The 23,960-nt window shown below is 42.0% G+C and overlaps 2 protein-coding genes across 5 annotated transcripts; one reads left to right on the top strand and one right to left on the bottom strand.

Annotated features, from left to right (window-relative positions):
* The first annotated feature begins 1,305 nt into the window (after nt 1–1,305).
* On the top strand, nt 1,306–9,076 carry sh3bp1 (SH3-domain binding protein 1). 2 transcript variants are annotated; one of them, XM_077000353.1, is made up of 18 exons: nt 1,306–1,533; nt 3,218–3,260; nt 3,429–3,533; nt 3,734–3,810; nt 4,037–4,148; nt 4,242–4,318; nt 4,448–4,535; nt 5,160–5,228; nt 5,301–5,391; nt 5,832–5,968; nt 6,253–6,364; nt 6,602–6,683; nt 6,803–6,883; nt 6,966–7,079; nt 7,203–7,300; nt 7,404–7,518; nt 7,688–7,986; nt 8,106–9,076. In XM_077000353.1, exons 1-18 carry the CDS (start codon nt 1,487–1,489, stop codon nt 8,411–8,413), a joined length of 2,055 nt encoding a protein of 684 aa, XP_076856468.1. In that variant the 5' UTR covers nt 1,306–1,486; the 3' UTR covers nt 8,414–9,076. The 2 variants fall into 2 exon arrangements, with proteins under 2 accessions (XP_076856468.1, XP_076856469.1); XM_077000354.1 differs by lacking the exons at nt 1,306–1,533; nt 3,218–3,260 and having other exon boundaries at nt 3,504–3,643.
* Nucleotides 9,028–16,738, bottom strand: cdc42ep1a (CDC42 effector protein (Rho GTPase binding) 1a). 3 transcript variants are annotated; one of them, XM_077000355.1, is made up of 4 exons: nt 16,521–16,738; nt 14,079–14,176; nt 11,739–13,010; nt 9,028–10,382 (listed from the first exon to the last, which is right to left on the bottom strand). In XM_077000355.1, the coding sequence occupies exons 3-4, from the start codon at nt 12,190–12,192 to the stop codon at nt 9,748–9,750; spliced, it is 1,089 nt and encodes a 362-aa protein (XP_076856470.1). In that variant the 5' UTR covers nt 12,193–13,010; nt 14,079–14,176; nt 16,521–16,738; the 3' UTR covers nt 9,028–9,747. The 3 variants fall into 3 exon arrangements, with proteins under 3 accessions (XP_076856470.1, XP_076856471.1, XP_076856472.1); XM_077000356.1 differs by having other exon boundaries at nt 14,090–14,176; XM_077000357.1 differs by lacking the exons at nt 14,079–14,176; nt 16,521–16,738 and adding an exon at nt 13,307–14,063.
* Between the last annotated feature and the right edge of the window lie 7,222 nt (nt 16,739–23,960).

Genomic DNA, 23,960 nt, shown 5'->3' with positions numbered 1-23,960 from the left:
ACTATGTTACATATAGTATTTCTTTAAAACTTCAGCCATGAGTTGATGAGGATTTGGGATGAAGTTAATAGTTTGTTATAGTTAATATAGAATATAATATAGTTTGATTCTGTTGCTGCCAAAGGAGCTGCTTATTGTTTGTGGCAGCGTTTACAACAAAGTTCCAAATGAATTGTAGAAGCAACATTGGCACAAGAATCTCACATCAGGATTTTGGTGAAATGGGTTTCTAAGACCAAGCAGCACCTAATCTTACTGACCAATTGTTGGATGGAGATTGTAACACAGGATGCCACTGGACTCTGGAGTAGCAGAAATGTCCTATCTGGCAGTGTTATGTATGAATATGGGTTTGGGAGACACCAAGAAAACACAACCTACCAGAAAGCAAATGGTGATGTTTGGTGGAGGAGAGATAAAAATCTGGGGTTCTTTGGGCTAGACCCCTTAGTTGCAGCTACTGCATACAGACATTTTAGACAGTTATTTGCTTCCAACTTTGTGGCAACAGTTTTGACTGAACACTCCTGTTGTCAACATGACCATTTCCCCAGTGCACAAAGGAAGATCCACGAAGACACAGTTTGACTAGTTTGGTCTGGAAGAAGTCCTGTGACCTGCACAGAGGCATGACTTCCATTACATCACACAGGTTTTGGATAACTTGGACAGTCCAACATTAGTGTCTGACCTCACAAATGCCCATGGTTCTGGAACAAGATGTACAATGAACACATATAATAAGTGTCCACATACTTTGGGTTATACAGTGTAACATTTTGCCTTTGAAATATCAGTGTACTGTTCACCCAGTTGCTCTCACATCTGCTTTTGGAAACCACTGCTGTTTTTGTTTTGTGCTATTATAACAAGGCGTTGACCAAACATGCAATTTTTCATGCTATTTGTCAATGAAAACAGCAATTTCTTTAAATACAGTAATTTGTAGATCGAAATGATGTGTATAATTTCATGTAGGTATTAGTAACGGGACTAATGAAACTTTCATAAACAATTCATGACTCTGAAATCACACAAAGTGGAGCATTTTTAATTAACTAACACCATGCCCATGACAACTGATATTCCTTATGTAATGTCACTTAAAATCTGACATTACTTCAATTTTGTCATCATCATGAAAGCCTCTGGTAATAATATGCCTGAAAATGATTCATACAGCAATGTGATGGTAGTTCTGTTTTCAGAGTGGGCTGAAAGGCCTGCAAGAGTTTCACTGCATGATGCATAGATCTCCTTCCCTGAATGCATGCTGTAACTTCCTCTTTTTTTTAATGAGGTGTGTGCATCTGTGAAGGTCGATCGCGAGTGTTTCAAATGGAGAACTCCGGTGAATGACATTGTTTTCCCTACTTATGTGAATTATAGAGCAATATTAACCATTACATGAAAGTAAAGAAATTCTAAACAAGGCTTAAGAAGAAGGATTACAAGTCAGTTGGAAGGGAAGTTAACCGTTGTAATAATGCTTAAGCAATTCAACATCCTAAAGCAGTTTGGAAGTGTGGGGAAGTAAGTATTCTCATATGAGAGTTACATGAATCTCATAGGTTTTGTCTTAGTGATTTGCAGCCATTTTTACCGAAACTTTTAACACCTTTCTTGTTTAAATTACATTGTTAATATGAACTTGGTGTTAACATATTTGACTGATAGTATTAAAGTAGCACTTGCTAGATTTTTGTTGAGATTTCAGCCTCATATGTTGATTTGAGGTAAAATCTGAGACTCCTCACATTCACCATCAGGTTCACTTTCAAACCGCTGCACTATGCTGGTGACTCCACAGGCATCACACTGATCTGTCTGTGGAGACCTATGACGAAACATTATATGGATAATTCCTACAAGGATACGACTCAAGTTTCCTTAATAGCTGTTCGGTAGCTATTGTTTGAGATGCTGTGAATACAATGCTGGAGCTATGCTGGAATGCTCTGGCTGTTATTATTGAGCTGTGTTGTTGTTGAGCCGTGTTGTTGAATTGTGGTAGGGTGCATGGTCTGCAGGCTGCACGGAAAAAGACATTTCGTCTGCATCCTGTTCTGCTGTATCTGATGTTCGTGATGCGTTATTAAGGTCCACAATGGCAGATTTGCAGGGCTCGAACAGAACAAAGCATCTGCTCTGAAACCACCACCCACTGCAAGAAGTCACTGCAACCTTCAATTGTGTAAACATGCACAGTGCTCAAGCAACTGGTTTAACCTTTCAGTAGCTGTTGTAGACCAAGCAAATGGAATACCGTGCTGAGTTTTACAAGCTTCAGTCTGCTGTCTAGTCGGCTTAGCTAAAACATCAATGCGCTTATTCATGTGCTGATGTTTTAGCCGTAGATGCGAAGAAGGTTGTAGCAGTGTTCAACAGGAAGCTGTCCCCTTGTCAGAATGCTGCCTAAAGCTTACGTGTTGCTTGATGGTGCAAAGAGTCACACTAAACAGGCTCCCAGAGCACCTGAGATGATAGGCGTGTGACCCAGTAAACAAGGAGTGGCATCCTCTGTGGTGGTTTCGCTTGATCCCCCCCCCCCCTTTTCATGCTCAAAACATTGTATATGCTGAGAGCCTCCAGCAGCAGGCAAGTGTGTCTGTGGGGTGTGACACACACAGCATGAGAAGGCATACAGTTCTAGATAAGGGGGCATGTGACCGCTGAGTTGGGCTGTGCCGTGAGCTTATAACTTTGACGTGTTGCTTGGTTAAGAATTGAAAGCCTGTAACACTGTTTCAGTCCTCAGTCACTTCCTCTCCACTCTCTCTGGTCAGCTTCATAACCACAGCACCCCTCACTCTCTAATTTTAGGATGTACATGTTGGCTGACTGACACAGCGGAAGGACCGCTTGTGAAAAAATTGATGCGAACAGTTTGCCTCGTTTTTCTGACTTTGTGTATCGATATTACTTGTACTTCAACATGAATATCAGAGCCCATTGCTGATTTGATGGATTAAAAAATGAACAGGTTCTAGGTGAAATACATTAACCTGGGCATTGAAGCTGATAAGCACTGCATTAAGAGAGCTCAACATAACTAATGTGTATGTCATATGTGGCTCTAATCTTGATCTTGATCTCTGATCTTGCTCATGTCACAAATAAAGAGTTATTGTTAGCAAGCTGAACAAGTACTAATGCTATAAAGTTGATCTTGTAAGAATGCTGATACATTTTAATTCAACTCTTCCTATAATGAAAGGTCCCAAGATGCAACTGACCTTCTGTCTGAGGATCTGGTTTTGGTGAGTCATTTTTTAACCACTATGTTACCATTTTTTGTTGTGCACAAGCTATTACCAGTAGCCACACACACACACACACACACACACACACACACACACACAATCAGACAGAACCTTTTTCATAAGATTATTAGATGATCAGTGTACATGTCATGTGGCTGTGTGAAGGTGGAACAACGCGTCGAGCCAACCAAGAAAGCTGCTCAGATAATTCACAAGAAGCTCCTGGGTTGCTTACAGAGCCCACAGGGACTGGAGTCAGACAAACGCATGGTGACGAACCGCCCCGCCTGCTTCTCCTTCCTGCTATCCAAGAACTCATTCATCTGTTATACATCACCTCCTAATGAATTTGAACTGACAAACCCACTTGCTTACAAAAGGTTAAAGCTTAATGCATGTTATGGTCAGATCTAAAGGCATAACATGCATGTGTTTATCTTACCTTATTCACCCTCCATATTGCCTCATAGAAAAAGCTTCCCCTCATGATGCTCTCAGTCAGTATGGCAGAGAGCTTCAAAGATTTTGATGGCGATTCTACTATTAGGTGAGTTTCCATGGATATCCAGACTGTTTTTTCAAAGTTTAAAAAGATCCTGTTCTCTTTTTATGGCCTTTATAGTGAAAGTTGAGCTGAGTGGTGAGGGAAGGCTGTAATATTTAGTAGTGTAATATTTAGTGTGGTCTGTATAGCTCACTGAAGTCAGACACTGAGTGAGACACAAAAGGGCACCATAAACTGCGTAACCCTCCTGGTTCCCGTGTCTCTGCAGGAAAGTTCTGGAAATGTGCTGCTTCATGCAAAATTATTTGGCACAAACTCTGGCCGACTTCGAGATGAAGCTGGAAAAAGATGTCCTGGAGCCTCTGAGTAAACTCAGCGAGGTAATGACTTGTGCTGCGTCCCTTTGATCTTATTTCCCCCGCAAGACATTCTGAAACCACTGACATCATTGAAAGCACATTCTCTCTGATCAGGACGACCTTCCTGAAATTTTAAGGAACAAGAAGCAGTTTGCCAAACTCACGACAGACTGGAACAATGCAAGGACCAGGTAGATGTTACCCCTGCACTGCCCGGGCAGGTGATGTTTAGCTTGCATGTGTGCAGATTTTTGCCTTTTGCTGGTGAGGGCACAAACCTGTGTGGATCTTAGCTTCTCTTGTCACTCTGATATGCTCAGGTCCCAGGCTAGTACAGGTCCCCAGGCCAAGCAGGACGGATTGAGAGAGGAAGTGGAAGAAGCCTGGAGGAGACTGGAGGCAATCAAGGTGAAATTGCTTCATTAGTATGGGCCAAATCTCTTTATTAGTTAGCATGTACTAATGAAGGGATTTAGCATATACTAATGAAGGGATTTAGTCCATACTAATGAAGGGATTTAGCATGTACTAATGAAAGGATTTAGCCCATACTAATGAAGGGATTTAGCATGTACTAATGAAGGTATTTAGCACAAACTAATGAAGGGATTTAGTCCATACTAATGAAGGGATTTAGCATGTACTAATGAAAGGATTTAGCCCATACTAATGAAGGGATTTAGCATGTACTAATGAAGGTATTTAGCACAAACTAATGAAGGGATTTAGCACGTACTAATGAAGGGATTTAGCCAATACTAATAAAGGGATTTAGCATGTATTAATGAAGGTATTTAGCACATACTAATGAAGGAATTTTAATATGTACTAATTAAGGTATTTAGCACATACTAATGAAGGGATTTAGCAAGTACTAAAGAAGGGATTAAGTCGCTACTAATAGTACAGGCTAAATCCATTCATTAGTACAGGCTCCTAATAGATGCTTCTCTTTATTCACTGAGAAACCATATTTGCCATCTTAGACAGTGTTCATAATGGAAGAAGTAAAATGTTAGTTTTCATTCATAGGATCAGTATTCAGCAGACCTATATCATTTTGCTACTAAAGAAGATGAGTACGCCAGCTACTTCACTCGCGTGAGTACTGAATGCTTTTGGTGTAAGTGAAATGTTTGAAGTTAGAGTTTACTTACTGTTTACTCCCTGTAGCTTTTAGAGCTCCAGGCTGAACATCACAAAGCTTCCTATGAATTCTTGGAAAAAAATATCACTGAACTCAAGGAAAGTCACAGTCAAGCAGGTTAGTTTCTCTTTAACAGAATCAAGTAGAACAAGGCATCCATTTTTACCAATAACAAAATAGATAAATAAAACATTTAATTACATATGGGTTAGCTTAGTTTTTAATAAAACTGTTTAATGAGCAGTTAGTAGTTGAAATACGTTTGTAATCCCTGTATAGAATCCTTTGTTAGTTTTGGTACACGGTAGGAATGCTGCAGTAGTGTGTGGTCTCATCCCTCACACACGGGATTACTAGTATATAGGATCACTGTCTACTGCTCAGATGTAGTGCTCAGAGATCTGCAGGTTCTTCAAGTAAGGACCAATGAAATGCAAAGTGGAACGCAGAAGTAAACATCTGGATCAGGGTTTAGATCTAAATTCTTTTAATTAGCAGATAGAACCATTTCTTGTGTGTGTGTGTGTGTGTGTGTGTGTGTGGGTGTGTGAACACAGAGCCCCAGGTGGGACTCTCTATAAGGAAAGTGTATGGGGAGCCGCTACTCTCACACCTGCGGAGCTGCAACCGAGAGATTGCTCTGCCCATTCAAGAGTGTGTTAACATGCTGCTGCGCACTGGGCTCCAGGAAGAGGTGAGATGATTTCATCCTGACTTTAGCCTGAAGAGCTATTGCCGCTATTCATTTAAAAGCAACTTGTTTGTTTGCATTTACTATCATAAATGTGCTTTCAGTCTATGCTATCTTTCCTTTTTAGCATTGCTAGTATTTTTAGGTAAAATATGTTTGGAAACACACATCTACACACATGCACGTGCACATCACTAAGCGTCCAGACCTTCTGTGTGGTTTATATATGAACTGTTTCTGTTCCTATTACTGATCATGACCTCATATGGCTTGTCGGACCTGCCTAGGGCCTGTTCCGGCTGGCTGCGGCCACCTCGGTGGTGAGGAAGCTGAAATTTAGTCTGGACTCAGGGGCTGTGGACCAAATGGAGTTCAACGTTGATCCTCACGCTGTAGCAGGTCAGAGGACCAGAGCAGTCAGAGTCAATCTGACATGCCTGATATGTCACACCTGATTTTGACAATGGTGTCTGTAGTGTGACTTGAGGTATGTGGGTGTTTACGGCTTTTGGCAGGAGGTGACAGTTTCAACAATAACACTCCAATCAGTCAAGGTGCTTTGTTCGTTAGTTTAATGTCTGCTATGATCAAATCATTGCATGTCAGTACTGACATGTGGACTGAATGCCTTGGTAGGTGCTCTGAAGTCTTACCTAAGAGAGCTACCAGAACCACTGATGACTTTTGAACTATATAGTGACTGGTTCAGAGCTGCAGGGTAAGTTCTCCTGTGCACTGGAGTCACTTACATTCAAAGCATGCACTTAATGCTCAGATGCATGCATACTTTTATACCAACATTAATTTGTAATTCCATGTCCCTAACTCTTTTTGAAGAGAGAAAGAATTACAGGATAAACTGGATCAATTGCGAGCTGCATTGATAAAACTACCACCAGAAAACTACAACAACCTTCGGTAAGTTCTCCTGAAACTCTTGTCTGTTGAATTTCACTGGAGTTGTCAAGACTAACTTTTAACCACTTCCTCCCTGGCCCAGATACCTTATTCAGTTCCTGGCGTGTTTATCAGAGCAGCAGTCAGTGAACAAAATGAGTCCCAGTAATATTGCAATAGTGCTTGGACCCAACCTCCTATGGCCTCGTATTGAGGGGTTAGTATAACACGCACTTAAACACACACAGGTGTTTCACTTCACCACACTGCAACAGAGAAGGTGATCAAGAAGTGTTGTTCCGGGATATTTTTTGTAACCCCCCACTTCCCCCCCCCCAAGGGAGACCTCCTTACTGGACATGGCATCAGCCTCCTCGGTTCAGGTCGTAACAATTATAGAACCACTGATCCAGTACTCCAAGAGCTTATTTCCTGAAGGTAAACCACCACGCTGCTGGGAAATGGATATATACAGAATCAGTTTATATCAGTCCCCCTTATATTAATGCCACTCTTCTGCCTTTACACTGTTGTTCTCCAGAGGTTGACTTTGAGATTCCAGAACTGCCAGTACTGTCTCCTTCTGTACCTCAAAGGTCCCTGTCTGATAGCATCATTCCGCCTTCCCCAACTGCTTCTGTCTCAAAAACCGACAGGTATTAGCTAATTACACAGGAGTTCAATCCTGTACTTCAAGTTTTTTATAAAACAACTTCATCATAAACGCATATACATTTGGAAATCAACAGATTCCATTTTATGAGAAGAACAATTTAGGTCTCAGCGGTACTGCTGATATAGTCTCTTCTCCTTAATCCCATCTAGCTCAGCTTCAACAGACGTCTTCGGGACAGGGGTAATTGTTAGGACTGGCCTACTGCAGCGTGGTGCAACAGTGTGGGACAATAATGGTCCAGCCAAGGATGGTCAGGCACCCGCTCAGGACCCAGGTCCAAATCGAGTCGCCTGTCAAAATCTGCCCCGACCCAAATCCGAACCTACGCCCCAGCTCCTCCAGAGTCAGGCTGAAACGGAACCAAAGACTTCCAGTGGTCCGGTGACTCACTCAGATTCGACTCCTCGTTCTCCAGAAGCCACACTAAAGATCACCACCCCTTTCAAACGTATGATGCCTTCCATTTACACAAACATTGCAGTAATGCCCAGTGCTTAAAAAAATTTTGAAAACAAAATAAAAAAACCCCCTTGTCCTAAATTGTCATTTTTCTTTTTTGTGTTGTAGCAAGGAGGTCCTTCATTCAGAGCAGGTCGTATAACAAAGATTCTGCTATAAACTACGGGAAGCCCAAAGCCCCCATTGCTCCCTCGAGCCAGACTGGAATTCCTCCGATGCCGATGCCAAGAAGCTATCCAGCAAGTGTGCACACCATCTCCGAAACACCACCGCCAGCGTCGGCCAAGCCTCAAGCTCCGCCCTCCCCTCCCCCCGAAGGAGCTTTGCAGAAAAAATACCAGGGCAAGAGGCCCAAAGTGCCCCCTCCTCTGCCACCCCAGCAGCTGGTGAAGGAGCTGTCGTCCTTAGCTGAGTGAGTGCGTCCTGCAGGGCGGCGCCAGCTCCATCAGTGTCTCTGACTGGGGGAACGCTGTGCTGTTTCCATGTATATAACAGTTTAGCAAAATATCGTTTTTGTTTTCCTCAAGCCTGATTACATCAGCCTTTGTACTAAGAGATGAAAATGTTTGGGTTTCAGAATTGTGCTCCAATGCACATAATACGTGTAAGAATGCCCTCGAGTGATCGAGTATTCATAATCTGCAGTAGGAAAATTACAGTCACATGTAAAATAGTGTTTTCATTCACGCTTTTGTTGTCTTTATTTTATTACAAATAGTATTGGTATCATTTATATAGGAATATTGGCATTGTGTATATTTCCTGTGCAAAGAGGCACATCCGTACATGTAAAACATATATCATGACATGATTGAGGAATCAACTCTTATGTCTTTATATAAAAAGAAGTTAAAACAAACATTATGTTAGCTGTCTTAATCTGCAGCTTTGATGTGCTGAACATGTTTGTATAAAGATAACTTTATTACAAAACTGGCAAAAGTGTTTTTATAAATCCATAGATTATTTGTATATGTAAATATTTATTGCTCAATAAACTACAGTAAATATAAAAAAAAAATCCAGGACTGTTAAAAATATACTGTGTGGCCTGATTTCAGATATCACAGCATAGAGCATCAGAATGTATGCATAACCCTGACAAACAGAAACAACTGTCCCAGATAAAAAAGACCATATAAATTACATGGATGGTTAAAAACACAATGACTACAAAAAAATGACTTTGACACAACAAAGACACAAAAACGTGTTAATTAATTTTAGGGGAAAAAAAGGCTTTTAGCAGGCACTGGCATTTACCTTGAATATCTTGAGTTAAATGTGATATATTTTCTAATGTAAGACTTTTATTACTACACTTGTAGGCTTAACTCCACTGACAGAGAAAAGTGTTTCTCACAATTAGTTTCTGAAGGTTGAATGCTACCTTACTTGGATTCCTGCTCTTTGGCTCATAATGTAACCAATTTTCATATTTAAACAAAGCAAAAGGATAGTAAGGTAAATTGGTTCTCTAATCATCTCACTCAAACATGTATTAAATGCTGTGTCCACTTCTGATAAACTCCAAACATTCTTCACATTCTTCATTTTCTGTCACCACGCACACTACACTTCAAATGCCCCGACACACATACAACAGACTTCATTACCTTTTCAACCTCACTGTCCTGTGCATCACTTAAGACCGTCGATGCGAAACATGCTCAGTCAAGGGTATCAGCTTCAGTTTGATTCCATTTGATGTGTAAACTAGTGTGAGCTGTAGCATATCCTTATTTCAAGGCTAGACTTTGATCTCCTCCTCATCCTCTGGATAGGCACAGGGGCTTCTCCTCTGGGAGCCGCTCGTGCTCCTGTGTGTCGTGCTGCCATTGCCGTAGTGACGTGCCAGCACATCGGTGGCCTTCTGGAACCTCTCCGCTTCCATGCCACATTCCTCCACGTGGGAGGGCCACATCAGGTCGCTGGCCACACCCCTTTTCTGGGTCTCACCGTTTACCATGTTCCCATAGGCCCATTCTGCTCCGTACAAGCGGCTCCTTCCCTCAGAGTCCTCCCTCAGGAGGGAATCCACCAATGAGGTTCTCGTGTCCGTGTCCGGCATGGTGCTTCCATTGGCCAGCCCAAAGGAGGGCTCCGGCTTGCGTGGCACTTCGGAGGACCTGTTGGCTTCCTGGTGGGCATTTGGGCTGTCAATCATGGCAAAGACTTCTGACATGAGGGAGGGGCCGAGGTCGACAGTGAAGGAGTTCATGGAGTCAGAAGGGCTGAGGGAGTCAGGGCAGGTGAGGTACAGCATTCCCCCGTCTGTGAGAGACCCTCGGCGGACTTCGGCAGCACAGCCCGAGGGAGAGGCACCTTGCGAGGACCGCTCTGTGCGGGACAGCCTGGGCAGTGTGACAAAACCGGACTCCACCCCTACAGAGAGTGTGAGACAGAAACCAGACGGTGCCTGTAACTGCTGGTATGATAACGCATGAGCTGCTGCCTTTAATGTAGGAGGAAGAAAGAGGGGGTTTGATTCATTAGTCTCCAGCAGGGGGCAGTGAAGACTAAGAGTATGTCCAGAATACGTGGGCCTTGTACATTTTCATGCCTAATTCATGCTGTGACAGCACAGACCACTCCTTAAATTCATCAGGCTTTGCCTAAAGAAATGCAGACATGCACTGCCCTTCATTTAATGTGTAATCATAAGTACAGCATGCACAAAATCAAGCAGTGATTGTATCTGACAAAAGGATAGAGACTGCAAAGCAAATCACATTTTTAACTTCAACAAAATAAATGTATTGAAAAACAAAAGGTCAATATAGTAAAGGCATGAAATACTACAAACAATGTACTATGTAAACACTGAGACAATAAATCGTGTCCCTGTTCAATACATGACCACCAAAACAAAATGCTTTGTAGTGGAGAATTTGGAGTGAACATGTTTGAACCCACAGAGTTGTCTGTTTCCATGTTGTTTGCTTAATATGTATTCCATCACTGTCAGAAAAGCAAATTGAGTTTATGGGTGAGTTGTTGAAACTGGTTACCAGAGGCTCCAACTTTGTCAGTGAATCTACATGAAAAATATGTCGCTTATTCTGTACTGTAAATTCACCCACTCCTACACACAGATCATAGTTCAGTCTGTCCTTAATCCGCCATTTCTACAGCACCTTTTATTTTTCTCTGTGAGTATGCTGGCTCAGAGAAGGGTGACTCAGCATGGGGGATCCCAGTGAGATCGAGAAGACGAAAACACTCTGAACATGGCAGAGTTGGTAACATTAAAGAGAAAATGGAGGCTCAATCATTTTCAGAAAGCTTTCCGCAGGACTCCATACTCACAAGTGTAACTCTAGACCTCTTAGCAACGTGGAGAAATAGACTGCTATGCTATGGGTCTATTTCGTGCATTTGGTTATATGTGTATACGGAAGAGATCAGACAGTGAGGCATGGCTTACATTTATATGAGTAGTACTGGAATTCAGACACTACTTTGTATGTGGTAGAGGTGATTTGTGTGGGTGTGAATGTGTACTGACATTCAAGGGCATTATTAATTACTGAGTGAGAAAAGCCTTTGTTAAGCCTGTAAGAATTTGCCTCAGGGTACAATTTTATGATTATAATCTCAAGCTCTGAAGCATAACACCAAGTGCTTCAGAATTCTCAAAAAATATAAGCAAAACATGATATAACACTGAACTGATCCCAGAATAAATGAAAGTCAGGATGTCCAGGTGAAGGGTCTGGTGTGCTGTCATACTGCTCTTACCGTAAGAGTAAGTGGAGTCCTCAGGAGGTTTCGGGGAGCTAGGAAACAGCACCTTCACAGGACAGCCGTTGGGTGAGTCCACATCCAGACGGGGGAGGGAGATTGCGTTCTTTATAATGGGGGAGATGGGTGGAGGTGGTGGGGACAGGTCTTTGGAACCCCCCCGCGGCCGGTCTGGAGTCTTGCGGACGTAGCGTAGGGTGCGAGAGAAGAAGCCTTCGCTCTTCTCCGAGGCGGTGAGCGAGTCTCCATCCCCACCGTTCCCCGCACCGCCGTGGTTGCTAAGGAACGAGGTGTCCCCAAACACGTCGCCGCCCCGGCCCACGTGCATGGTGTGGCGGAAGTCGCCCAGCGGAGGGCTGATCATGTCTGGGGTCAGCTCAGCTTTGAACCGTCGCTTCCCAGAGGAGTGTGATACCAGGCCCTTCAGCCCAGACAGTTTGCCCAGGTTCATGACTACAGAGGTCCTGAGCTGACAATAAACCCACACAAAAGCACAGCTCAAAGGTTCCCAGAGTCAGAGGTCCTAGAATTCCAACTAGAACTCCTGCTATTCCAGCAAGGCTTTTTGTTCAGATTTTCTCCTATGCGGTGAAAAGAATCTGGCCCAATCTAGACAGGAAATTATCCACACATTACCATTCACGTAAAACTATGCATAGCTCAAAGCTCCTTGGAGTAGAACAGAAAAATTGCAGTTGAGTGAAATGTTTCTCAAAGAGGTTTTTCCATGAGAAGGTACACAAAGGGTTTTGCCACTGGTTCCTGTCCATATCCAAAATGATCCCATTGAGATACAAGCAAGTTGAAAATATACATGTCTCCAATTCCTGGAAACTTGGACTGTGTATGTGGTCAGAGATGCTGGGCTGCACAGTTGTTTTGGGTTTCTGGTTTAGAAAACACAAGTTCAGAAATAAATCCAGCTCCAGCTGCAGATATCTTTGTGGTTCAGGATTGAAACCAAGTATTCCTTCTCCAGTGAATCTGAGAACCCTCACTACTGTGTGCCGGGGAAGATCAAATGCTAAGAAAATATCGGCAAGCCTCTGTTTTTGAAAAAAAGAAAAAGAAAGAAAGTGACGTGGTCCATGTGGTATGAGCGGGCAGTACCGAGATACAAAAATAATTGCGCTGTTACTGCTGTGCTGTTGGTTATCCTGCTGATTCTACACTCTGAAAAATGAGATGGTGTTCCATGCCAAATTTTCCAGGCTAAAGTCCGTTTCTTCCAAAATGTCTAAATTCCAAGTGACTCCTTAAATTACGGACCTTAAATTAAGACGGAAATATTTAGTTTTTGCAAATAACACAGAATCATGGTCATTTTAAATATATTGTATGGCAAAAAGAACTGCTTTAAGTGAAGAGGTTTTGACTTTTGGGTTGAGAAAAATTAGACAAGTTCTTTACAAAGCACAGCTGCAACCATTTGAATATTCAAATTTTGAAAAATTATTTATAGCCAGAACCACCCAAGATGCCCAGTGCTATCACAACAGAAATCCTCTAAACTCACTTAATCTAAAAATATTATCAGAAAATCAACACACACTGCCATACCTTACCTGTCTTTTGTTGTTGTTTCTATAAGGAATGTGTAATGGCATTTGCTTCTTAAAGATTTTGACAAAGATGTAGACTTTTACAGGCTTTTCTGTTTTATGAGCTTTCCACTGAGACTGACCTCCCACACATGTTACGTTTGACTTCATTAATGAATTATTACAGCGCTCCAACAGGGTTACGTCAGCTCCCAGACAGCCTTTTAATTTGTTCTTGTCCACACTCCAATTCCCGGCCTCTTATTTCAACTGACTTCCCTTTTAAGAGTGGTAGGTTCTCTTTATCCCACTCTGTACTGTGTCCCACGTCCTCATATGGAGAACAGCTCAGCCCTGTTTCAGCTATGGCGAGCTCTATGGCCCGAAGCACATCAGCAGTCCTTCTTGTTGCAGTAGTGTATGTGAAATTCAAAACTGTGCTAATAAAGTGTTAATATCCCCTGACAAAACTGATGTCATCCACCCACAAGCATGATTCCTATCAAAGCAGTTAAGTATAAAAAAATACTTTGAGTCATGAGCATCACATCATTCTAAATCCTTTGAATGATGGAGCTATCAGCTGAAGAAACAGCTCCCTGTGCCTAATTAGTCAGACCGAGCACTCCCATGATCCTTGTTCACTCTATGACCTCTGCCCTGGCTCTTATTGTAGGCTGTGTTCACTGAGGGAGGCCAGAACAACACAACATCTCTGTCTATGACAGCTGGGCAGCCTTGCATTTTTAGCCCTGCGTTATTACGCAAGGTCCTGGCCAGTGGACTCTGCCCTCACCATGCAATCACCTGTCTCCTCATGTCCCTCCCTTCAGTCCACTCTGCCTCCATCAGTCCATTTGGCATTTTGTGAGGGGTTTTCTGAAGATAAGCAGCCTGCGTTAAAAGGGAAGACTGAGGTTAGAACATCACATTGTAAATCAACATCAAGACTTTCCATTCTATCGGCTAAATAATAAGTTATCAAATGTCAACCTGTCGCGATATAATTCACAGTCATAGATCTTTACAAGTCTCCCCAACTGTCTGGCCTATCACGCCCTAGCTCTGCCCTGCTCCGCCTTCCTCATGACTATCTGAACCCGTCACTTGTATGTGATATCATCCCCATCACTGTCCTTTGCGAAATCTTGTGAGTGTTATGCCATCAGTTTGTTCCTTATTTCTTTGTTCCTTGTTTGACATTGTTTTTTTAACCAGTTCACACCTTAATTCACCTCTTTTTTTGGATTTTGATAGTAGACTTGCCTACATTTACCTCTGCCTGTTTGGATTCTACACGCTGGTGTCTGCTATGACTGTAACAACTGGAAATGTTCTAATAAACATACCTGTCATCTACATCCTACTGACTTTGGTCCCAAAACTTTAAGTGAGAGGTTCTTATCATGAATTAATCACCTATTTCTAAACTAATGGAACAAAGAGGAAATAAAGGGGTTCCAGTTGTTTGTCCTGCCTACAGTCACTGCCCTGAAGGTCACCAATGTCGCCTGATATGTCAGCACAATGCTCCAGTAATGCATGGACAACTGCAAAGTTTTCAACCATGCTGCCAGATAACTTCACAAAATTAGACACAGGCTGTGCAGGCAAACAAACCTGGTATAAGTCCTGATGCACCCTAAAGCATATACACAATGCAATCATTGCTCTGTTCTGAAAACCAGGAAAGGCACGTAGTCATAAGGGAGGTTTGCATGTAAACTTCTGAAACCGCACAATAATGGGACCCGTGTGTGTGAACACATTCCCGGACACAACAGTACTGGACCCTACTGAAGAGTGTCTACTTCTGAGATTGGAAACATGTTTAGGTTCTTCTGAAAATCCTCACTAGCCTGCCAGTATATGGGTAACAGGCCTGCTGTTCAGGGGGACAGGAGACGTATCATCTGATCCGCTCCTCGTGTTCCCTTTTACTGTAAAGATATAGGTCTGTTAGCATATCCAAGCCATGTGCTTCGGGCCTTATTTCACGATGTGAAGGACACAGAGACTCAGTTAAAGTCTCACTCTCATTATGTTGCCTTGTTCCTCGTTCCTCTCTGAGAAAGACCAGCTCTCTCAGGTGGGCCTGCCCTTTGAGTTAACCAGGTGAACAAACAAGTGAGATAATAGACTCATTTATTTTCACCCACTAAGTGACCTTACTTCCATGACTCCTCCTTCCCAGGGTAACCATGTTTTTGTAAGGACACAAATGAATCAGATTTGCACCCTATTATAGAAACACTGTCAAATCAAACATGCATTTTCTTTCAAGTCTTCTTGGATTATTCCCTTATCGAACTTTTATTACCAATTTTATCATATTAGACTTTAGACCAAGACCATTTAATTTAAAAAGTGGTTCATGGTGGTTTATGTTAATGTAGCATAACCATGTAAAGTAATACCGCTTAGGTCATATACTTTTAATAGAACAACTCGACCAATCTATTATACAACAATGAATAAGAAGCAAACTGTTATACTGTATGGATAAGAGTGTGCTGATGCTATGCCATATGTCCATAATCCATTAGGCCTGGATGATGCCCAACCTTTGATCAAAGACTGGACAGTTAATTTGAGATGTGTTTCCCAGCAGTGCATAAAGGTTTGTTAGTACAGTGAAGGATTCTCTAATAGTGTAATAAAAACACTATGAAACTTCTTTGTGCTGTGCAGTTCATTTTTGAGTACTTTCATTTGTGTGACCAATTGAGAGAGGCCTCACACTGACTATGACTAACCAGCAGGCTGCCTCCGAGACTGGATATAGATCAAGCTAAAAGTTATATAAATAATTAAAGATCTTTTGTTACCCCACGCATATAAAAAACATCAAGAAATATTAGTATGTGTCAATATTCAGATTTATTTCTCATTTTAAAATACATTCTAGTATTGCAATGTGGTAGAATCTGTAAGACTTAACAGCCTAACTCTATAAATCTAAACTTGAACAGTGCTGTGTTCGGCTGCAATGCTGTGCCATATACATGATACTAAATTTACAGCATCTCGAATTGGAAGTAATCTCTCAGTCACCTAAATATTTAACTCTATAATTTGTTATATTTATATACTATATACAAACAGATTGTTCAGCCACGTGTAAAAATCTGTCAGAATTAATAAAGCCAAATCGAATTCAAATTGCAACATCTGACGTGCTAGCTGCAGTTAGAGCCTAAAATAAACCCGTTTTTCGTAGCCATCCACGCCATCTTACCTGATAAAGATCAATTAAGCACACAGCCGTTGGTCGTTGAACATGTAGTCCGTGCGTGTGACATTCCAGCAGGCTACGCGCTCCTGCTTTCTGATAGCCTGTAACTTTTCCACTGAGCGTCTGGTATTCTTACCATGAACCGTTGGGTCAATACACACCACTGGGTCTGACGCACACACTTCGAAGTAGCGGTCTGCTCAAGTTGAGGGCAAATTTGGACAGGGGACAAAAAGGGGCGGATTTCGTGGACTGAGGAAAACTCTTATTTTAGCAGTAGTGTGCAGCCTCTTTGTCTCCGTAGGGAAATACGCGTGAAGATGTATTATGAAATGCTGGTTACAGTTTTACTCATTTCGACATTCTATAAACCGATACGAACGATGTCATGTTAATAGTTGTGAGGAAGTTGACTTCCACGTCGCAGATACTGGTCAAATCCAGGAGTGGGTTCGTTATTAAAAGTTATAATATCATAATGGCGTTATAACGTTCACGATAATGTAGACTGACTGTCAGTATGGACTTGTCAGCCGATGTAACCTAACGGTTTTCACAGTAAGCCACTAGTCCTACTACAGCTGTTCTTACTAATCATTACTAAAACTTTCCGAGAAATATTTTCAGTATGTAATACTGAAATAGACGGTAATGTTACCCACGTCCTAATTACACCCACAGCATTTAGATTAGGATGCCAGATGACAAACAGGAGCGCTGCCATAGACTCATCAATAGATCGAAGTGTTTAATGCACTGCTATAAATCTTAGAATGTCTTTAATTCTTTCAGTTCTCTGAAACCTTTCAGTGCATTTCTGGTAAACATGAGCCAACCAAAGAACATATGCTTTTGCCAGATCACCACAAACAGAGCCATAGAGATGTCATAGGTTACTTTGGTTGCCAGGGTTGGTTTAAAACCATGTAAAATCTAAAGCACTCTTATTGACGGCAGCAAATGATCAGATAACAGAAATTCCATGAAAAATTGATTATACTCGCGCATTCCTAAGCATGTGGTGAAACTTTGGTTTATGCTTAAAAGGGTTAATAGAAAACATTTGGAAATTTGATTAGATGAATCTCTGCTTCTGCTCCTCTAACCACCATATTCGTCTCTTTGACCAAGCTTTCTTTCTGTTCCTTGAAGCAACCCCATCCAGTTCTTCCCAGAGTAAACAATTGCTTCTGCTTAAGCATGCCAGCTATTTGCTCAGAAAAACATGTAGCTTTTGGACTGGGTTCAGATGTTGGTCCCAAAAGGGAGGCCAGGCTAAATTTTTTAGCCTTTTCTCTCCCTACATTTTGACTCTTCCATAATCCATTTCCCCCTATAGTTGCTCCTGCTTGTTTCCTCATAGGTTTAAGAGATCCACCCATCTGTTGACCTATAACTCTCTAACTGTCTCTAACTAGAACTAGTTTTTACCATCTCACTCACCACCCTTTATATAGGGCTGTCTATTCTCCCTATACAAACAGAAATTAGTGCAGTGGGTTTTTTTCTAAATCAAGCACTTTTACCCTCAAATGGGGTCTCTCTGCCATCTCCAACAGTTCTCTCACAGAAACCACTGGTATTCTAGCTGCTCAGCTGTGATTCTTGTGTTGAGAAGAGAGCCAACGGGAGCCAGTCCAGCCCTGATTTTTTACTTATGATGGAAATGTTTATCAAGCACCAACTTGATGGATGTCCTGCTGCCCTTCCTCAATGTTGCTTCACAATGAACGCTGGGACAACAAATACAGAGCTGACGTTTGTATCGCCACAGTGCATACCAGGAAGAGTTTCACAGACAAAACGTTATTTTTACAAGCTCTTGGTCATTTTCACACATGGTTTAACTGTGAAAATTGCCTTTGACAAAGAGAATAGGATTCAGAATTCTATTCCTGTCATTCCAACATTTGCCTCTCTGTGTTGGTAAATTAGAGTGCCTGTATGTTTTGAAAGATTAACTTTCATGGGGCCCTAGTCTTGGTGTAATCAAGAGCTGCATGACTTTGTGCACAGTTCTTTCCCTGTTTGCTGTCTGGCTGTTCTGTTGGTCTTATTCAGGCAGGCCTTTTCCCATTCTTGCCTCTTGCGGAGTGACTGGCGTGTTTGGCTTTAGCCCATGAGACTCCTGCTGCTGCTGGTGTTTGTGCAATCATGGCTGATGTTCATGCCCTGTGATGGAGCAGGCAGGATTGCATCTCTGTGCTTCCTCCGTGTTTAGACTAGGCCAGCATCCCTTCTGTACAGATACAGATCATGCTGCTGTTTCCTGAACGTGACGAGAGAAGAATTATGGTAACCAATATGGAAACAGGGAAATAGGAAGCCAGTGGATTTGGCGTTTGATTGGAAACAGTGAGTCTGTGTTCTCCCACTTTTAAGTCAACATGTCTCTTGGCCATGCTTTGGCTGGTGTCACCCATAGCCTACTGATATTGGATGATAATGTCTGAACCTAGTTGTCAATGGATAGAATTTTATTAGATTCTTCATGGGATCAGGCTGGGTAACCCATTTGCGGTTACACTTCACGTGTAATTCTTTACTAGACAGAATCTCTGACATGGTGAAGTGAAAAATCATAGTGATGGAAAAGAGGTAGCAAAACACACAACAAACTTTATCCTGGTGCTAAAGTGCGTGTTTAGTTTTACAATCATTTTAATAGTAGAGGTATGCATTAGAATAATTTTCAACAACGTGATTTCCAAGAAATATATATGTATTCATAAAGTTTATAGTAGTTAAATGCTCCAAAAACTCGAGATGCTGCTCGCACAGAACTCGGGGGGTGTGTCAGATCGCATAAAGATTGACCGTGATGTCTCGCTGGCAACGTAAACGACCGGCGTAAGTGACACAACAGGCAGGATCATGCAGCCATATGTGATCTGAACAAAGAAAACCCTGAACAGGAAAATATATCACTATAAATATTGTAAATCACAAAAACGTGTATGCAAAATGTTAGCTGGTTTAGTTATGGTTCACTCCATGTCTAAGAGACTGAGTTATGTACAGGAAAGCAGTCATTTAATATGAGAGGTTTATTTCACATGGGAGAACAGTTATTTTAGCATATCTCGATAATGCAACGTATGTCTGCGAGTGCAAATAGCAAATGCGATCACACTATTCTACATGCCTGTGTCTGCACTCGACCTTGGGTTCATTTACCCACCCGCTTTCAGACTACTAAAGCTAGCAGGTACCACTTTCAGCGACGGAACAAGCGCAGCCTGTGAAATACGCAAACTGACCAAACACAGTCGTAATAATTTCTGTCTCTGCTTGGTCACATACACCAAAATGAGTCCAGGGGCTTTAATTCAACACCTAACTGTGCTCTACAGAGAGTTGGGCGGTGCATGGGGTTAATAAACACATAGCTATATCAGAGAAAAAAAACAAGGCTTTCACACAGGTTATACAGCCTGCCAGATTTGAACCCTCTTTAGCATGTGCACTGAAAATGGACACATCTCATGTGCAGTTTCATGGAAGCTCAAGCAAAGATGAATGAAGGTGTAGGTGTGCCCAGTTTAACATCTGTCATTTCAATCAATTACTCTGTGCCTTAGTTACAGACTAAAACACCATTGTCTAAACTACTGTCTAGCATAGTCATCGGTAGTAACGCAAGCAATACCATAATAAACGGCTTTATTTAATTTGTCTTTTTGAAAATTAAATGCCATGAGGTAATAAATAAGTTGTTAAAATAATTCTGATGTCCATTCAAACTGAGACCTAATGCAATGGACACATGCTAAGTTTGTCCAGGATCTTTCAATTTTTCAGAGCTGTGAAATGAGTGATGGGTTTAGGGGTCATTGCTGTGAATTATTAGCTTGCTGAAAATCTTTGCAGACTTGTTTTCCTAAAAGCTATTTCCTGATCCACACTTCTCAGTACTTCTCTGATCCACACATACAGTACAGTATTAGTGTCTGTGCATGTGTTTGTACACTGCTCTCTCTCTCTCTGTCTCTGTCTCTCTGTCTCTCTCTCTCTCTCTCTCTGTCTCTGCATCTCTCTCTCTCTCTCTGCATCTCTCTCTCTCTCTCTCTGTCTCTCTCTCTGTCTCTCTCTCTCTCTCTCTCTCTCTCTCTCTCTCTCTCTCTCTCTCTCTCTCTCTCTCTTGTTTCCAACAACAGTAATTAGTAATCAGTTACCAATTAAATTTAAGGGACAGAAATACCATAACATCTTGTTTCATATTCCCCTCCATCAATTTCCCCCTAAAAAGCAAATATTTATGTAATTGTTATGCCAGGGTGCAGACACAGCACAGTGGCCAGACCTCCTATTTGAAGTCCATTAGGAGTTGGAAAGCAGCGTTGACTTAGGTTATGAAAGCCAGATGTTGCAGACTGAAAAAGAACATGGTAAAATGGGAAGCTGTGGAAAGGGTGGAGACTAAAAGAAACATTATGACTCTTCAATATTAAAATTCTAAAGTTAAAACAAAAATAGAGTGAAGATAGTTTTGTCATGCAAGTTTTGTAAACATTTGATTGTATTAATACATTAGCATGATAAAAACTGCTACGAGCCTGAGATGTGAATCTTCATCTCCACCTGTTCCGTCCCCGACTTCCTGAAGAGTGCGTCGCTAATGAACATCCTGTTGGGAACAAGCCCACCAGAAGCCCTGGGCTCCTCGGATGGCGGAGTGCACCAAGATGGGGTGGAGGTGTAACCCAAGGAATTTGTTTGGACTTCGTTCCCATTTCCGTGAATTCTGGCCTGTGAGGAAGTGTGGCTCGGGATGTGGACAATGGACAATAGTGAGGTTGGGCCTGTGCTGGTACGAGGTTACAACAGGAAAAGCCGCACATGCACACACTGCACATAGACACTCAGCTCCACGGCTGTCATGGCCAGTGTCTTCCAAAGAAGGTTAAAATAATAGATTGCCTCCGAGGGCCCGTTTGTTAAACTTTTTTCTGGTGCATGAAGGATGTGTCTGCTGAAGTCTCCAGCAGTCTCTGCTGTTTGGCGATCATCTGAGCTCTTTACTTTGATGTGTGACCGAGGGCAGCAGGCTTGCAGGTTGGGATATCAGGAGGCAACTGGTCCCATGGAAGAAGCCAGACTTCTACCTAATCCTGAATCTGCTGATGTGATTATACTGAAGAGGATAACTTATGTAACTATGTGTGTTTACTTAGTTTACCCTGCATGGTCAACATTTTTAGAAACTAGAGGTCAGGATTGTGTGTCCAGAGCTGTAAGTAATGACAGTCTCACCTCTGCTCCAGGGCCTGTGTGTGTGTAAGTGTGTTTGTGTGTGTGTGTGTGTGTGTGTGTGTGTGTGTGTGTGTGTGTGTTTTCCTTTGCTCTCGCTCTTACTCATGCACACGCAAAATGACATAGCCCTTCCTCTCCTTCCCCTTCAGACTGTTGTGAATGCCAAATTCAATATAAGTACATTCAAATTTCTCATTATTAAAACAAACATGGGGACTGTTAAGTGCTTGCTTTTTGCTCTGATGTCATCTACTTAAACAGGAAAGGTAAATCACAGAAAAAACCTATCCACATTATACTACAATTTTGCATATAAGGTTTTAGCATACCGAACTGCAGTAAATAATGGAGTCTAAATGTTGGGTTGTGATAATGGGTGTATAAGTGTAGAAATAGACTGGCACATTCACTGGTGTGTGTGTGTGTGTGTGTGTGTGTGTGTGTGTGTGTGTGTGTGTGTGTGTGTGTGTGTGTGTTTGTGTGTGTGTGTGTTTATGCTGCATTGAAGGGACTTTAAAATTTAATCCATGGAGTTTTGCCACAGCGTAACAACTATGCCTTTATAAATGTTGCAATATAACAAAGTTTAGTTAAGCATTAGATTACAAAGTGATCCTTTGGAAAAATAAAACTACTCTAAATGTGCTAAATGTGACCTGTTTGCTATTTGCAAAAAAAGCAGTAGTAAACTTTTATAACCCCATACAGATTCACTATCTCTCACATGCACCCCTGACCATGAGACATGCACCAGCTTTATGGAGACTCAGAAAACACCGCATTCACAGAGCAAGGCTCACTCTCACACAGCACTGGTGGAGGACCAGGCCGGAGCCTGCGGCTGCTTGGTCTGATGGGCCGCCTGAGGCTTCGTGGCTCCATGCCCAGCCACTACTCTCCGGAACATTCCATGGTCAAGGGCAGGCGTGGAGAAGCACAGAAGTCCTTATACAGTTAAGCACAGTGTGATTTCACCTCGTGAAATGTTTACTTCGTTGCAAGTCTGTAGGGGTGCAGGAAGGTTTACATGTCACTCGCTCCATTTTATTTGACATGACTGCTGTGATCAGCTATGTATAAATGTAAAAAAAAATATCTAGGAATCGTATCAAAATTAACTTGAAAAAACATTTTTGCATTTTATTATTTCTTTTTTATGCTTTTAAAAATGGATATAGCTAAATTAGAATTATATTTGTCCTCAGCTGGCTGATGCTATATTAGATTACATGTTGTATCAGATGAATATGCAATTATAACAGAGAAAGAAGAGGGGGTGGGGGGGTATGTAGTATGTGCTATAATCTTGCAGATGGTATACACGCACTCTCTCTATGACCCACCAAAGCATAGGGCATGTGCCCCCCTGCACTCTTCCCCAGCTGAGCTCTTCATGATACCAGTAACAGAGCTAATCACTTCACAATCACCCAAAGCACCAATATAGACTACTGGTACTTCTAGTGGTCATTACATTCTTTACACTTATAATTGTTAGGCTGTTGTTACATTGTGTTAACCTCTATTACAACAGTATTTGTAAGCAAAGGCCAGTTTTATCTAACAGAGACTGTAACAGGTATTCTGTCACACATTTGACTTATGCTTAATTTGAATTTACCTTAGGCTTATAGGCTTAAAATTATACAGGAATTTAGATTTTTTAACGTATACATACTAAATAAAGTCAAGAAGTGTGATGTTTATGGCTCAACAATCACTGTCTAGCCCTGAGGTGCAAAGCAGACTCCTAGAGGCCAGTTAGTTCAGACTCATGCCTGTCTGGCATTTCCTGTAGGCTGGCACTGAATCGGAGAAAAAAAGTGTCCTACACCAGGCACCTTTCCCTTCCTGTTGAAACTCACACTCAGACATGCTTCCTGTGTCGGCCCCTCCACCACAGTCAAAAAGTACTGCAGCTTCAGTCAGATGTCTCATTGTCTAGAAACACCTCGTGATTTTATTTAGCTGTTAAAGCTATGTACCACAAAGGTTTCACCTTGGTGCCTTGTCTGACCTGTGACTACTCCATGTCTAGACACCTCCAGAGCAGTGGGAGGAATGGTGTTTACTGGAGATTAGCGATGTTCATGTGTGGTCTGGTTGGCTTCTTTCAGCATGTGAACATCTGCCCTTGAGGGGGAGACGTGGGATGCAGAAGAAGGTGGAGAATGACATATTTCCCATTCA

Source organism: Brachyhypopomus gauderio, chromosome 3, assembly GCF_052324685.1.
Source record: "Brachyhypopomus gauderio isolate BG-103 chromosome 3, BGAUD_0.2, whole genome shotgun sequence".
In the NCBI taxonomy this organism is placed as follows: domain Eukaryota; kingdom Metazoa; phylum Chordata; class Actinopteri; order Gymnotiformes; family Hypopomidae; genus Brachyhypopomus; species Brachyhypopomus gauderio.
The sequence above is the reverse complement of the archived record's forward strand: the minus strand, read 5'-3'. Positions and strand labels throughout refer to the sequence as shown.

Bases quoted from the DNA above. Each gene is read 5' to 3' on its own strand.
- sh3bp1 (XM_077000353.1), top strand. From the start codon at position 1,487: ATGCTTAAGCAATTCAACATCCTAAAGCAGTTTGGAAGTGTGGGGAA. The intron at 4,319-4,447 runs GTAGATGTTACC...TGATATGCTCAG, and splicing joins TGGAACAATGCAAGGACCAG to GTCCCAGGCTAGTACAGGTC. The intron at 6,365-6,601 runs GTCAGAGGACCA...ATGCCTTGGTAG, and splicing joins TGATCCTCACGCTGTAGCAG to GTGCTCTGAAGTCTTACCTA.
- cdc42ep1a (XM_077000355.1), bottom strand. From the start codon at position 12,192: ATGAACCTGGGCAAACTGTCTGGGCTGAAGGGCCTGGTATCACACTCC. The intron at 10,383-11,738 runs GTAAGAGCAGTA...CACTCTCTGTAG, and splicing joins GGACTCCACTTACTCTTACG to GGGTGGAGTCCGGTTTTGTC.